This window comes from Rhinolophus ferrumequinum, chromosome 6 (genome assembly GCF_004115265.2).
Source record: "Rhinolophus ferrumequinum isolate MPI-CBG mRhiFer1 chromosome 6, mRhiFer1_v1.p, whole genome shotgun sequence".
Classification (NCBI taxonomy): domain Eukaryota; kingdom Metazoa; phylum Chordata; class Mammalia; order Chiroptera; family Rhinolophidae; genus Rhinolophus; species Rhinolophus ferrumequinum.
Genome location: NC_046289.1, coordinates 37,089,691 through 37,106,013, shown reverse-complemented (window position 1 = coordinate 37,106,013; position 16,323 = coordinate 37,089,691). Strand labels below are relative to the sequence as shown.

The window sequence follows — 16,323 nt, the reverse complement described above, 5'->3', positions numbered from 1 at the left end:
TTCCTTTTTTAAAATGTGTATACCTTTTTTGGCACTCTCTTTATGTTTGGAGAGGACTGTGAAAATTTTGAGGTCTAGTAAAACAATCTTCTGGAACTGAAGAAATGTATTTAAACTATAAGATTTATTATTTAAACCATAAATACTTAAAAGGGAACATGTTTTTAGAGCAGTTATCGGGAAACAAGAAATACTTAATCTTAAAAAATACTATGATTAGTTTGGTTAAGTAAATTGTTAGGTACAAATTAATTTAATAAATTTTGTTGAATTAGTGAATATTTAGAACTAGCAAATAAAAAAACAAAAACTCATAGACACAGACAACAGTGTAGTGGTCACCAGAGAGTAAGGGGGGAGTGGGATGGTAGAAGAGGGTAAAAGGGATCAAATAGCAGGGGTGCCAAAAAATGTATACAAGTGGACACCTTGGTCAACATTGCTCAAGCAGTAGTTAGCCGTAATCAGAAGTGTCTGGACGCTGATGGTAATCACTTTGAGCACTTCTTGTAATTGCAGAAGTCAGATGTGACTTGTATTCATCTTTTGTTATAGGTATATATTAAGCATTACAATTTTAATACAGTTTTCCTTTCTTAAAATGTGTATACATTGTTTTGGCACCCTCTGTATATGGTGATGGAAGGAGAACCGACTCTGGGTGGTAAACACACAATATGATATATAGATGATGCATTACAGAATTGTATTCTTGAAACCTATGTAGTTTTGTTGAACATTGTCACCCCAATAAATTTTAATTAAAAAAACTATATAAACAGATTTGCAAATATAGGGAAATTTGCAAATTACACATTTTTGTAAGCAGTTTGCATTTATATCAAGTACATTAATGATTAATTTGATCTTCAGTCTAGCTTCTGACAAAAGCTAGGTTATTTGTTGTCAATATGGTATCGCAATATGATTTTAAATCCTGTTTGGGATGGCAGCTAATATAGTTGAGAAGCTTGGATTTCAAAGTTAGACCCAAATTCAAGTCCTCATCCTATCATTTCCTGGATATGTTGCATGGGGCTAATGATTTTTCCTCTCAGAACCTCTGTTTCCTTCTTTATAAAACAGGAATGATCATCATATAAGTTACATTGCTTTTGAATGCAAGAAACAAAATTCCTAAGAGTAGCTTAAACTGTGGAGTTTTTAATGTCACATAACAAGTAGTCTGGAGATAGTTGGTTTTAGGATTGATAATACGAGCAGTTCAATAAGGTCAGCTTTCTGGGGCAGCTTCTCTTCAGGTGTCTTGAACTGATGGATGCCCCGTTCCAAACATCACATCACGAAACCAAGCCAAGTACTCATACTCATCCCCCTGGCTCTCTGCTGGGAGTAACATGTGCCCCAGTACCCCCTAGCAGACCTCTACTTGGACCCCACTAACCAGTACTGGGTCATATGCCAACTCCTAAACTACTCCCTAGCAAAGAGGAATGACTAGATCCAAGTGTACTGCGGCCCTGGTTACTTGATCAAAATTAGAACTGTGTTAGAAAAAAGAAGGTATTGGCTGTTGAGTGGGCGATCAACAGTATCAGATGTAACTATTCTCACATAATAAGGTTATTATGAAAATTAAATGGAAAACATTAACATCATAGCACACAGTGGGTATTTAATTAATGTTAATGTCCCCGAGAACTGAAACTATTGGGTAATAAAATCAAATTCAATAAGTATTTTGTATTTACAATATACACTTACAGTAAAATTAGTCATTCAAGTTAAATGACTTGTATAAAGCAAATAAAACATATGCATAATTGCTCAATGATATCCAAACTTTAACAAAGTTTTGAAAGTGTGAATAGGAGTCTTTTCTTTAAAAAAAGAAAATCTGTACATATAAAAGTATAGACAAATAGATATTAACTACAGAATTAAGAAAAATTATTTTTCCTGATATTAGTGATTTGTGTTAATCAAAAGAACATATCAGGATATGTAATTAATTTGGAGATACTAATAGATTCAGTAAAATGTGTAAAAAACTATATAAATTAATTTAGCCAAATTAATTGGTAATTTAGCCAAAAGGGTTTTTATTTTTGAGGCGTAGATTATCATTATGATTGAGCTTTTCAAGAGCAGGGATTATATCTTATTTATTATAGGTGAACAATGCTTGTGTTTTGAATGAATGGAGTAAAGACACATCTCTATTTTGCCTAGGTGGTCCAGTGTGGCCACCAAAGACATTTCAACTTCAGCAAATATAATTTGAGAACTAGTCTATGGCAGCCAATGTGCTAGGTGCCCAGCCACAAAGAAGAAAAGATACAGTCCCTTCCCTCTAGGAGCTCGCAGTCTAGTGAGGCATAGGTTAAGAGCTGCCAGTGCTACAGGAGCATATCATTCTGCTGTGGAAACTGGGGAGGGCATCATAGAGGAAGTGATATTTAAGCTGTTTCTGAAAGTTGAGCACACATTCCCTATCGTGTTTCCCCGAAAACAAGACCGGGTTTTATATTAAGTTTTGCTCCAAGAGACGCATTAGGGCTTATGTTCAGGGGATGTCATCCTGAAAAATCATGCTAGGGCTTATTTTCCGGTTAGGTCTTATTTTCGGGGAAACAGTATAAGAATGGGGGAAGGTCATTCTGGGAAATCATCAAATGCATGGAGCAGAAGGAAACTAGATACTGATCTTGCCAATGGCAGTCATAGCTGAAGACATGAAATCCAAGGTTTAGGTCACTAGAAGAGTAGTCAGTGCGACATACCTCAGTTGTGCTTATATGCATTTTTCAATTATGTTTTCATTTAATGAGTATATCCACATTTTAAAACGTTTTTGTTGTACTTGCTAAACTGGAGTCTTGTTTTAAGAAGTATATTAAAAGTACGACATCATATGTTATTTTTCTGGCAGATGATGACATATGAGTGGTATTTACCCAAGATGGCAAAACATTTACCAGGTGTCAACTTTCCTGGGAACCGGTGGAATCCTGTGGAAGGAATATTACCTAGTGGAATGGTCACATTTAATCTTTATCATTTTCTTGAAATAAATAAACAGTAAGCATTCTTTTCATATAATAGCTTTTCTAAAATCTTAAGCTGTTCTAAAATTGTTTATGTAGCAGCTGTGCTTCATCCAAAAGACCAATTTTCTACACCTATTTTCCCGTCACTGGTGAGATTATCTTTGTAATTAAATTGAATATCTGTGCATAAATGAGGCCAGGCAGAAATAAATGTTATTGTTCTGGGTAAAGGAAAAATAAAAACAGATTAGCAAGAATAGCAAATAAGATCTTAGTACAATTCAGAGAAATTAGAGATGTGCCTGCCTACTTAAAATCATTGCAGGTAGATCGCAAGCAATTATAGTTTCCCCCTGATCAACACCATGGCCCCCTTTTAAGTGTAAAGAAAATGTTTTCCAGGAATAATCACTATATAAAAATAGCTTAAGGATTTTTTATAAAGGATAAGACATTTTTACAAATAAGAAAAGCACCTACAGTTATACTGACTGAGATAACATATGAGAATTGTGAATTCTATACCTGAGAACATAAGATTATTTATTCCTGACCTTAACTGTGAATAACTCCTTCAGGAGTATAGTGTTTTGAATATTTCTCCTGTCTGTGAAGTGCTTGGGATCGTCCAGAGTGTGAAGAAGACAAACTAATTTTATAATTTCTATTCTCTTAATAAAGGGGACTTCCGAAATTCTTTGTAAATTGCAAAGTTAAATTATCCCTTACTAAGAACATAATAATATGATACTTTTGGTGTTCAGAGCCAGAAGCTTACTGTGGCTCATGAAGAAATACAAAGGTAATGGGTATAAGTTTGCTGAAGAATAACATGTAATTGTTTTGGAATAAAAGATTAAGAATATTAAGAATCATTAACATCCCCAAATAGTCATATCTTTGTGAATTGTATTTAATTTAATCTCACAAACATTTATTGAATCTTCCATGTTCCAGCTTATATTAGGCCCTGGCAATATAATGAGACTTAGTTCCAAACTTAAGTAGACCCAGTCTAGTTGTATATATACATATACACGAATACAGCTGGCCGTGATATGATGGGATCAGCTCTATACTCGCAAAGCTTTGTCAAGTGTGAGACTCAGTAAATGTTCAGTATGAGTCTACTGAATGGATGATTTAACTGACAGTGGAAGCCAAGCGTTCTGGGAGCATGGATGAGGAAGCAATTAATTCTGCCTGGGGGCATTCATTCAACACACATTTAATAAATATTTGGTGTCCACAATGGCCAGACTCTACTATCCACAGCTGCATGGACCCGACCCCTCCTGTTACAGTCTGAGGGTTTCGGGTGATGTCTTAACTATGAAACAGATAAGTTATAGTATCACCTGGTCAGTGTGATAATGTTAGTATGGACAAAATGTTGGGGACTTGAGGGCTAAGGAGGCATTTGTCAAGTGGGTGGGAGAAGGCCAGTTCAAGGGAAGTACATGTGCAAAGTCACGGAAGGGGCCTGCTGAGCTCTGGGCAAGTGGGGGTGGCCCAGTCTGCATGGAGCCCAGGGCTTCGAGGGCTAGGTGAGAAGCTGAGAGGAGGGATGGTGGGGCCCAGACTGTGAAGGGATTTAACCTATAAGTGTGGAGGAGGCATTTCCTCATGATGGAAATATTGCATGCTCCTTGTGAAAACTCTAAAGAGAAGTGTCCCCTTCCTCAGAGTTCTGGAAAAATGCCTAGCTGCCATTGTCATCACTATACTGCTCTCTGTGCTGCTGGTACAGTAGTGCCTGGTGCCTGGAAAAGAGAGAAGGAAAAACATCCGGGGTATTTTCTCTGCTCTCTCCAATCCTTACAAGTTCCCTTTGCTGCTTCTTGGGCTAGAAAAAAAAAAGTTCTTGGAGCTCTTTTATCCTCACTTGCTGTGTACTTCTTGAGTCCAGGCCAGGCAATACTGGAAGGGGAAAAATGGTAAACCCACCACAGATTTGGAGGAACATAGTATTCTGGTCTCTTCCCCAACTCTTCTTTCTACCATTTACTTTTCAGAGTGATAAGCTGTTTCGTGTATTCTGTCCGGGATTTATAGATGTGTATAGTGGGAGAAACAGGGCCATCGTCCCCAGAACCAGAATTCTACTATGTTTTAAGACTGTACTTTATATCAGATATCTCATTTAATCTTAAACAGCCCTGAAAGAGTTATACCCATTTCACAGATAAGGAGAATAGACACAGGTAGTTTATAGTAATTTCCCCCAAATCATAGAGGTCATAAATGGTGGGGAAAAAATCTAAAATCTAAGCCAGAAGTATCTTGTTTCAAAGTTCATGAAGTTTTTTACATTCAAGTAATTTCTTCCAATATGCTTTTTTTTTCTACTTAGTAATAGCATTAAGGCATGTATCACTAATTAGAATAGAACTATTCTATTACAATGTTTTTTGATCCAAGTTTATTGAAACAATTTCTATTACTAATTTTTGTATGATTTGAAGCTCCTATTAGTTATTCAGTTCTAACTACTTTTATTCAGTGAATACTATGTGTTAGCTATGCATCATGCTATGTGGGATTCAGAGTAAATTCAGAGATAGAGAGCCTGTCCTCACGGCGCTTCTGGTCTACTCAGAGAGATTTATCAATGCAAACAGTAAGTATAACACAAGAATAATAAAAGAGATAAAAATAAATAAAATGTAATGGGCATTTGAGGAAGGAAAGATACTTCTAAGTAGGGACACAAAGGAAGACTTTTATTTCCACTTAAAATAAAAGAAGGTATCAAATAATACGTGTGTTTATACATGACACAGGACCACAGACGTTCATTACAGTAATGCTTGTCCCCAAGTGATGTCTTATAATGTCATGAACAGGTAGGTTTTATCATTTATGTCTATTTACTTCTCCATAGCCTCTCAAAACAGCTTTTTCACACTAAAATAAATTTCAACCAGTCTAGTTGGGAAAGATTTAAATAAACCAAAATGTTCACAAATGGTTTATTGGTAACTAAGGTTTAACCCTTCATAAGTTATATTTATTTAACATTTAGAACTTTAAGTTAAAAATATATGATATATTTTTCTGTTTTCAATAGAAAACAAACATTTGTTTGCATAGGAATTCATGAAGGTGACCCAACCTGGAAAAAGAACTATTCACTTTGGCCATGGGGTTCTTGTGACAAATTAGTTCCTTCAGAGATTGTATTCAACCCTGAGGAATGGATTAAACTTACAAGAAACATCTATAACTGGACTGAAGAATATGGACGGTATGAACAGCAGTTCTATTTTTCATCGGAGTATAGCAATTTTGTATGCCTGAAAAACTTACTGAATTTTGAGATGCCTCTTAATTCTTTGGTCCTTTTTTTTATTAATTATTAATACTGTCATTTGCTGCCCCCAGAGTATCATACTGGAGAAAGAACATGTATTTGAAGAACAATGGGGCAATGGAAGGCTTGTGGTTGAGTGGACACCGAACTAGTTAGATGCAGGGCACCTTTCACTTCCAACTCTTATAATGCTGTGCAGTCCACAAGTCCATATCTCATGCCCTAAAAGTGAAAGAGATTCATGAACTGTGGTAGACCTTTAAAAGACATTCTGTTGCCCATGATAGTTTCTACCTGCATATACTTGTCATATTTTTCTTTCTTCAAGAATGGAGGCACCTAGAGAATATTACGCTCGGTGAAATAAATCAGACTGAGAAAGACAAATACCATATTATCTCACTCATATGTGAAATCTAAAGAACAGAATAAACGAGCAATCAAAACAAATAGATTCAGAGGTTATAGAGAAAAAACTGATGGCTGCTAGATGGGAGGGATGTGGGGATGTGGGAAGAAGTGAGGGGATTAGAAAGTACAAATTGGTAGTCACAATATAGTTACGGGGATATGAAATACAGCATGGGGCACGTAATTAATAATGTTGTAAAGACTATGTAGGGTGTCAGATGGGTACTGGACTTATCAGGGGGATCACTTCATAGACTGGAGATGCCTGACCACTGCACTGTACACCAGAAGCTCAAGTAGAATAATACTGAATGTCAACTATCATTAAATATACCTATATATATGTGTGTGTATTTATTTATTTATTCACGGGATGTAAAGTACAGCATAGGGAATATAGTCAATGGTACTGTAACAGCTATGTACGATGTCAGAGGGGTAGTAGACTTGGGGAGGTTATCACTTTGTGAGGGTATTACATTGTTTTGCACACTTGAAACTAATAAAAAATTAAATAGATAAATAAAATAATATAAAATAAACGAATGGCAGATAAGTTCTCTATAGGGAACATTGGGACTTAAGTAACTTTTTCTTTACAATGGTTTGCCATCAGCCTGGTTATGTTGTTTTGGGCATGATCAGTCTTCCTTGAAGCATTTCTATATGGAGTTGACTCTCTCCCATGTGGAAAATGAGTCACCATCTAAAGAAATGTGCCTCCATTGCCGATGATTAAAAATGTGAGTTCTTTAAAGATTAGATCATTTTGCATATAACTTAAAAACAACAAGCAAGATCTCATGAAAAATGTTACAATGTTTTTTCTGAACCAATCTGAACAGATCGCATTGCTGTGCACCAGAGATGGATAAGTAGGTCTACATCAGAGCACTCTGACCCTTGTCAGGAAAAGTTAGAAAATAACCTATTCTGTAAACAGCTGCTGACAGTGTAAGCACACAACGATATCACTCATTCTCTTTGTTCCGTCAAAATAGATACACGAGAGAAATTTTAATTAAAAGAAAAAAGTCAGCAAATAGTTTAGCCAGTGTTCTTTGAGCAGCATCTAGCTCCAGCAATGATTTAGCAGAGCCATGTGTCCCCTGTCTCCAGGCCTGTCCCTCTTGCTTTACAGCTCGTTTGGCTCTTAACTGTGTCCAGGGTGATCGAGGCTCAGCCCTGCCCCTTTGCCAGTCTAATAGTTCTTAGGAACAGCTGGTTCCCCAAACGCCTCCAGCCTATGTCCAGCAATCCTTTGTTCCCATGAGGCACTGGGGTTCATTATGCAGATAAAGAACACATTGACCAACACCTCAAATTCCTAATGATAGAACTTTTCTTAGAGAATAAGTTTATTATTTCGGTCCTTATCAGTACTTCAAGATCCAGCCTATGTTATTTGCCTTGTAAGATTATAACATAAGGATTACCCATCCATAGCCATAAATGTAACTGGCAGAAAAATGTTACTGTTGTCTTGTACCTACAGGTTTGAGCCATCTTCTTGGGAATCTGTGGCCAATGAGGAGATGTGGCAAGCAAGGTGACTAATCTGCACTTTTGTGTTTGCAGTCTGTTTTTAATATGGAAGAGAAGTAGCCTGTAGCACTTTTCATTGGGGGAGTAGGGATGGTTGGTGATAATAAAAATAACATTTACAAGCAATTATTTTGTTTGAGGCATTGTGCTAATAATTACACACGAATAATCTCATTTCATCCTCACAAGAGCCTATGAAGAAATTACTATTATCTCCATTTCACAAAAGAACAAACTGGAGGCAGAGAGGTTCTTTGTCCAAGGCCACATAGCTACTAGTGATGGAGTCTGACTCTGGAACACTCATAATTCCTATGCTCTCCTGCCTCAACTAAACCAAAGTGTGTGTGATTAAGAAGTTGATACTTATTACCGTGTTTCCCCGAAAATAAGACCTAGCCAGACCATCAGCTCTAATGTGTCTTTTGGAGCAAAAATTAATATAAGACCCGGTATTATATTATATTATATTATACCGGGTCTTATATTATAGTAAAATAAGACCGGGTCTTATATTAATTTTTGCTCCAAAACAAGCATTAGAGCTGATTGTCTGGCTAGGTCTTATTTTCGGGGAAACACGGTATCTCCACATGTAATATGCTCGTTAATTATCCAAGCACTTATTGAAGCACTTCCTAGATGCCAGGCATTGTGCCAGACATGGAAACTACATGTGTGAATACAACACAGTTCCTACCCTTGCGTTGCTCATAGACTAATGGAGCAATCACACATGTTAAAAGAGATTTGAATATTCATATGCTAGATGTTTTACGTTCCTGTTGTTCTGTATGGAACACCTCACAGCGATGCTATTGACTCTCTTGGTTCCTGTCATTATTTTTAAATAATTGAAATATCTAATGCTAACAGACTTTGGCTTTGGCTTAAATATTAATGGAAGAGTTCTAAATGATACAGACGGGGGTACCAAGTACATAGGAGGTACTTTCTGCAGCAAAGGAAGGATGACCACTCTGGGCCAGAGACTGTGCTTTGCACCGGGAATTGACTTATGGGGTGTAAAGGGTTTACTTGTGAGTTTAAAGAAGTTTTAAAAAAATTGTCAAGAAATACAGTTTAAATAGACATACTATAATTTATGCAGTAGTGTTTTTGAAAAAGTCAGAAAACAGCATATTTCAAGTTATCAGCCTAGTTGGGGGGACAAATACTTGCTTGGAAGAACTGATCAAAGATATACCATACGTTGGCACAATTCTTCACTGTGATTGCTGGAAAGCTGGGGGAGCAATCACATAAAAGAAGAAAGCAGATTATTCGGGTGGGTATTGATTTAATTGGGGTGCTGACTACAATTTGGATGAGTTCATGTGGCCAGAGTGCAGCCACCTTTGAAGAGCTGGTCACACACGCACGAGCCATTGTGGTGGGCACGTGCAGGGATGTGCCGACAAACTCAGCAGGTCTCCCCCTGCCCGGCTGCTCTTGCATAACAATAATGTACATCTGGAGGAAAAGTGATGTATGATAGTGATGATGAACGTAAACTTTTTTCTAAAAGAATTGGCAATCGGTATGAATTCAGTGTCTTGGCATTGGGGGGTGGTTATTATTGGTTCAGAGTAAATGTCTATGAATAGGAGAGAAGTAAAAAGAACACAATAAAGGATTTTGCTTGTTCCTTATCGATGGAAAAGTCCAGCAGATTTAGCTTCGAATGTGGAATTGATGAGGTGATTTTAATGAAGTCTCTCCCCGCCACAGGATGAAAACACCATTCTTCATTTTTAACCTGGCAGAAACTGTGAAAATGCCTTCAAATGTGAAAGCTCAACTCTACACTCATGCATATGACGTACGTTACACTTTTATATATAAATGTATTTGGTGGGAGGGTGGTGGTGATTGTTTGGGATACAGGGAGGGTGTATCACAGTAGAGTTTTGACTTTTTTGCTTCCAGCTTTATTTGGCATTATAAAGCAGTGGGAGAAAATGGAAAAATACTCATGCGTTTCACAAATAATATCTAAATTGTATGGCTATGGTCGGCAAAGTAATACCTCGCACCCCAATAATGTCCATGTCCTAATGTCCAGAGCCTGTGAATATATGGTCTCACATGGCAGAAGGGACTTGGCAAAGGTGATGAAGGATTTTGAGGTGGGGAGATTGTCCTGGATCATATCCAAGTGCGCCCAGTGTAATCACAAGAGTCCTCACAAGGAGGAGGCAGAAGGGTCAGAGTTGGAGAAGGAAATGTGACAATGCTTAGAGGTCAGAGAGGAAGGTTTGAAGATGCTGTGCCACTGGCCTGGGCGATGGAGGAAGGGACCCCAGTGAGGGAGTCCAGGCAGCCTCTGGATGCTGGAAAGGGCAAATAAACAGATTCCAGAGCCTCCAGAAGGAATATAGCCCTGCTGATTTTACAAAAACCTTGATTTTATCACTTTTGACCTCCAGAAGTGTAACATAATAAATTTATATTTTTTAAGCTAGTACATTTGGGGTGATTTGTTACAACAGCAATAGGAAACAAATTTAATGACTTTATTTTTTTAAAAAGTACTGACAAGTCGCCCCCTATTGCAAAAGGCATGACTTGAAACGACAGGGCCATGGCTGGTTGAGAGGTCATGAGAAAGATAAAGGGTCTTGGAGAGAGACTTTGGTTTGTTTGGCTTCCTGGGGCCACAGTTAGAAGACAGACAACCCAGCCACACTGAGGGTCTGGCACAATCGGTTCCCTCTGATGGGAAATGGGAGTACAGTATGTCCTTACTTAATGTCGTTGATAGGTTCTGCACCTTTAAACGAGATGATGCAGTTTTACCATAGGCTAGTTGATATCAACAAGAGTTAAGTTTCTACAAAATCTCATCAACGTTACGAAATAATGTTGAATGAAACGACATTATTTGAGGAGCTGCTGTACAGAGCAAATACTTGCTGTAACACCATTTTTAACAAGTCCCTGCTTTTCTGTGATTTGTAGTACTGGGCTCTTTAGACACCTTCGGAGATAGTCCTAGAGCCTGCTATATAAGAAACAGACATTCTGGCACAGGCTAGTAAAAACAGAGCCGGGGAGCTATACGTATGAGCAATGGAGGTATTCCTGCCATCTCTAGGCTGCTATGCGTCTGCTCAGCCAGGGCATTTATTTGGTGCTAAGTCAAAATAGTATGGTGTCCAATCAGGATGACTAATTTTACTCCAAAATTTTGTGGTCATTGTTTATCCATTTATTCATTCACTCACAGGCAATTTATTGAGCACCCAGTCTGTTCCAAATATTGTGGTGGAGACGATCAACCACTGTCCCTGCTATCAAGGAGGTAGCAGACTAGAGAGAAAAGATAAAGTCCTAAGTTCAGTCTTGTAAGTGACACGAGAGGTTTGCAGAGGTACTGTAAGGACAGAGAGCCGTACGTGAGTACACCATCCTGAAGGGAAGCGTGGTAAGGAAGGGAAAGAAGACTTCCAGAGGAGATGTCACTGGAGTTTCATCTTGAAAAATCAGAAGGAACTAGCCAGACAGATGGTGGGGCAGGGTAGTGAGACAGTGGGGAAGGGAGGACATTCCATAAGGAGGGCACGACAGGGACAAAGGCACGACTCTTGAGGTACCCACTGAAGTACAGCAAGTGATGGATTACAGGAGGCAACATGTTGGCATTCTGTCTGGCAGTCGGGAGGTCCATGCTCACAACCCATTTCCCCATTAATTGTCACTGAGTCGGTTAACCTTTCCAGGCCTTGATTTTTTTATTTGGGGGAAAAAAAAGAAAAGGTGGGCTTTAAACTTTATACGTTCTCTCTCATATCCTGGTCATATCATATCCTGTTCATCTCTAATTCCGTGTGATTCTGTGAAAAACAAGTAGTACTGAATTGGGGGAAATCTGAGACTTACTAATATTTCATATTCTCATCAGCGGTCTATTCCATGGTCAGTTGTTAGGCCACTATTGAAGTTAATTCACAGATATATTGTCCCTTTGGGCCTGTAAGCTTTACTCTTCTCAGTGAGCACAAGTCTAGAGCCCAGTCCATAGTTGTCGCCTTCACATGTATCTCCAGCCGTGTGACATTGTTTCCAAGACAAATGAGACCAAATACTAGATGGCTCAACACAAATGCACCCCACCCCACCCTACCCCCAGTACTGGTTGTTCAAGAATATTGTTAGATGCAAAAGATGTTTTTGTCATTATTTACATTATCCTGTTCCATAATTTATACAGAACATTAAGTTCAGGTGCAGTGGGGGAGCAGGGAGTATCCCTGTTATCTTTAGGAATACATTTGAGAAGTTGAAGATGGCCCCAGCAAATAGGATACAGTCCGCCAAGACTAATGTCACCGTTTACACACACAGAGGAGGAAGTAGAATTCCACATGATGAGAAATGACGGGCTTCTTAGGATGCAGCACACAGGGCTTAATGGGCCATCCAGAAAAAGATGATGATGTTTCAGTAACCAAGTGTTCTAGAAAAGGGTAGTATGGTTGTTCTGATGTCTGGAGACTAGAGCAGGGAGGTCGCGAGTGAGCCTCTCATTCTCTTGAGCCACTGGGGAAATGCTCACTGAGGTACTGACCTCTGTTTTGAACTCCAAAACCTCAGTAGGATTTTGAAAACTTGGGGGAGTGAAGAACGTGAAGATTTCCTGAGCACCTGCTCTGTGCCAGGCACTTTCCACACGTCCCTCATACGAGGGAGGCTAGGGGAGAGAAGCAACAGATAGAGGGAAGATATGAGGAAAGGTAGAGAAACACTGACTATTTTACCAAGAGAATGAAAAGGTGGGAGGCTAATTCATAGCTTTGATATATATATGAAAGTGTGAGGTGACTCTTCCCTATTTTGTGGAGTAAAGGAAACATAGGGGGAAATTGCTTTAAAAGGCAGCTTGAAGACTGAAGATTATTAAATATCAAAATGACATATCAAACACGGATTGTGGAATTTTTTAAAAAATAGGTTAGGTATGGGTGGCCGGATGGCTCAGTTGGTTAGAGCGCGAGCTCTGAACAACAGGGTTACCGGTTCGATTCCCACATGGGCCAGTGAGCTGTGCCCTCCACAACTAGATTGAAGATAATGAGCTGCCACTGAGCTTCTGGAGGGGCGGCCGGATGGCTCAGTTGGTTAGAGCGCGAGCTCTTAACAATAATTCCCACAGGGGATGGTGGGCTGCGCCCCCTGCAACTAAGATGAAAAATGGCGACTGGACTTGGACCTGTTCCCTCCACAACTAGATTGAAAGACAACAACTTGGAGAAACACACTGTTCCCCAATATTCCCCAATAAAATCTTAAAAAAAAAAAAATAGCGTAGGCATGCCTTTATCTGCTCTGGAGTAGGAATTGGGGAAACAGATAATACACCGGGTCCCTTTCACATGAATGATGTGACGAATACGGTTCTAATTTCAACAGCACTTGTCCCCAGAACAAGCATCGTTGCTTATTGTGTGCTGTCATGGAGTCTGCTGGTAAACCCAAGTTCCTGTGGATCTAACTCCAATTTGACAATCTCCCAGAAAGCTGTGAAATTCCCAGATAAACAAGTGTAATCTTCCGTTTTGCAGATTTGTATCTACTTTTTCGTTAAACCTTGATGTTTTTCCACCAGAAAACTATCTATCAAAAATTCTGTCTTATTAATACTACCTCTGATGCTGAAAAACGAAGTTCCTAATTCCTGTGGGCAGAGTTTGCACGATCCAAATTGTAATTATAGGATCCTAGTATGAAGCTTTTCAGTATCTCGCTTTAAGGCTGTTAAATTCTATTATGTCCAGTCTGTTCGATGTGGGATATGTTTGAGTCATTTGATCATTGCTCTTATTACTGTTGTTTTTAATGTAGAGGAACATTTATGTGAAAATGAGGGACAAAATTTAAATTGCTTCAAGTTTTTTTCCATGCAGTTTTCTAAAGAAAGCAATTTTTTTTCTCCAACAGCTAAATTTAGAGTTTCAACCTTTCTGCCTATTGAGTAAATGGCTTTCCATGAATTAGAAGTAAATCCCTTTCCAGAACATCTTTCTGGAGGAAGAGCATTTTGTCCTGACACAGTGTGTCATAGGTTCCCTCTGCAACATCTGAAAAACCCCAGAAGCACTTTTTGATGAAGCACATTTGCCTCCTGCTACTGTAATAATTACAGTAACATCCTTGCATTTTCTGCATGGCCTAGCAACGATTAGATTTTTACTGTAGGCTGCTTGGATTTTTTTTCCCCCTGTGTTATTAATTTCTCTGTGTTTTCTGTTTTTTGGGGGAAGGGGAGCGTGCGAATCAAGGGATAACAATGAAACACCAGCATGTTTGCTGTCTTCCAGCTTTATAAGGAGCTTGTCTCTTCGCGGAAGGAGCACCCAGTGAACTGGCACAAGAACTACGCCATCGCCTGCGAGCGGATGCTGCGCCTCCGGCCGAGAGGCGCGGACCCCGAAGTCTTGTTGTCTGAAACCATCCGACATTTCCGTCTCTACACCCAGAAAGCACGGAATGATCCACAACTGGCTGATATTTCCGTTGCTCTGAAACACCTAAGAAATGAACTGCAAAGTCTGAGAAATAGGAAAAATGTCTGAGACAGCAAAATGGGAAAAAACGTGCTCCTTATTCTGCTTCTGAAATTCTGAGGTCCAAAAGTTTTCCTCCAAGAAAAGAAACTGTATCAAAAATTGAAGACTAGGTCACCTCCCAGGCAGCAGTACTGGCACAGCAGTACTGTTTCATTGGGGGGGTATTAGTGACGGAGGTGTGCTATTTATGCAAATTCTGTTTATCCCATGTTACCAAATGAGCAGTTCAGTAAGAATCTTTCCAAAATTCTTCCTACTTCCACAGTCTTTCATCTAATGACGTTGCTTGATTGGATTCTAAAAGAGAATGGACTCTTTTCATATACTTAAAATGTTGATCATCAATCTTTTAAGGGTCCTGCTTATTGGGATCAATCTTGAAGGTGAAATTCTTAAAACATTAATACTAGACCAAAGACATTTTCTGTTTTCCAAAAGTGAATTTTTTTTTAAAGAATGAATCTTGTTATGTTACAAGTTAGAATTCCTTTTTTTTCCCTTTGCGTAGCTGTGGTTGTTACACAATCTCATGCTGCAAGCTAAATACCAACTGGATGATAGTTTGAACAAAGTTGGGATTTTACTGTCTTAGATAATTCTCAGAAAGCACTGAAAAACAAAGCTAATTCGTTGTCTGCTTTTTTTTCAGTTGCATAAACTGATTGGCAAGTAAAAAGGATTTTGCATTTCTTCAATTAATTTTATATTTATGTTTTACTTCTATTTGGACTCACAAATCTGTGCCCAATAATAAGTAGGCTCCTGCTGCCAAAATGCAAAAAAAAAAAAAAAAAAAAAAAAAAAGGTGGGGATTGGATGGGGGAAATGGGAAAGTGGTTCAATAAATTAATTTCTGTTACAAGCATCTTTTATACATATTACTAAAGAGAACATAGTAAGAAATGCAAATAATAGTTCTTTATTTTATTATGACAGTTAATTAATAGCAACCTGTTTTAATGAATAAAGTCACTCAGAGTCCTTCAGCACTTCCTAAGCAGAGGCCCGAATCTGTAGGGATTCTTTTCCCCCCAATTGTATAGCTCCTAGACTCCAAGCACTATATAGGCCCCTGTATAGAAATGCTCACTAATGAAGAGGGAGGGCTAGAAGCTTGTCTGCATTCAAAGATCACTGGTGAGTCATTCAGCAAGAAAAGGCCCCTTACCAGGAATAGTCACAGTTCCGTGGCATTGTACTAGCAAAAGGGTCTGATCAAAGGTCTCCTGTGGAGCTTGCATGGTTCCCTTTCATACTACGACCATAATTAAAACCACTAATTCTCTTTTAAAATGCTGCAGGATGCCATGTAGGCATCTGTCTGGAGTGTCCTTTGTGATGTCATAAGCTGTTAAGGACCAGTGCCGAGGGCTTTTGAGTGAAATGCCAGTCATGAAGGTGCTTCAAGACAAGGGTGCCTCTAAAAGCTTGACAGGGCCTTGACTGCACAATTCGAGCTGAATTTGCCCCTTGT

At 38.7% G+C, this 16,323-nt stretch overlaps 1 protein-coding gene across 1 annotated transcript in view; it reads left to right on the top strand.

Annotated features, from left to right (window-relative positions):
- TMEM260 (transmembrane protein 260) overlaps nt 1-15,611 on the top strand; it is a 57,724-nt gene extending 42,113 nt beyond the window's left edge. Inside the window, exons 12-16 of the mRNA XM_033108667.1 lie at nt 2,894-3,042; nt 6,082-6,258; nt 8,231-8,284; nt 10,012-10,102; nt 14,601-15,611. Of these exons, the coding sequence (XP_032964558.1) occupies nt 2,894-3,042; nt 6,082-6,258; nt 8,231-8,284; nt 10,012-10,102; nt 14,601-14,855 (726 nt within the window). The 3' untranslated portion in view covers nt 14,856-15,611. The remainder of the gene's footprint in view (nt 1-2,893; nt 3,043-6,081; nt 6,259-8,230; nt 8,285-10,011; nt 10,103-14,600) is intronic.
- Nucleotides 15,612-16,323: the final 712 nt, after the last annotated feature.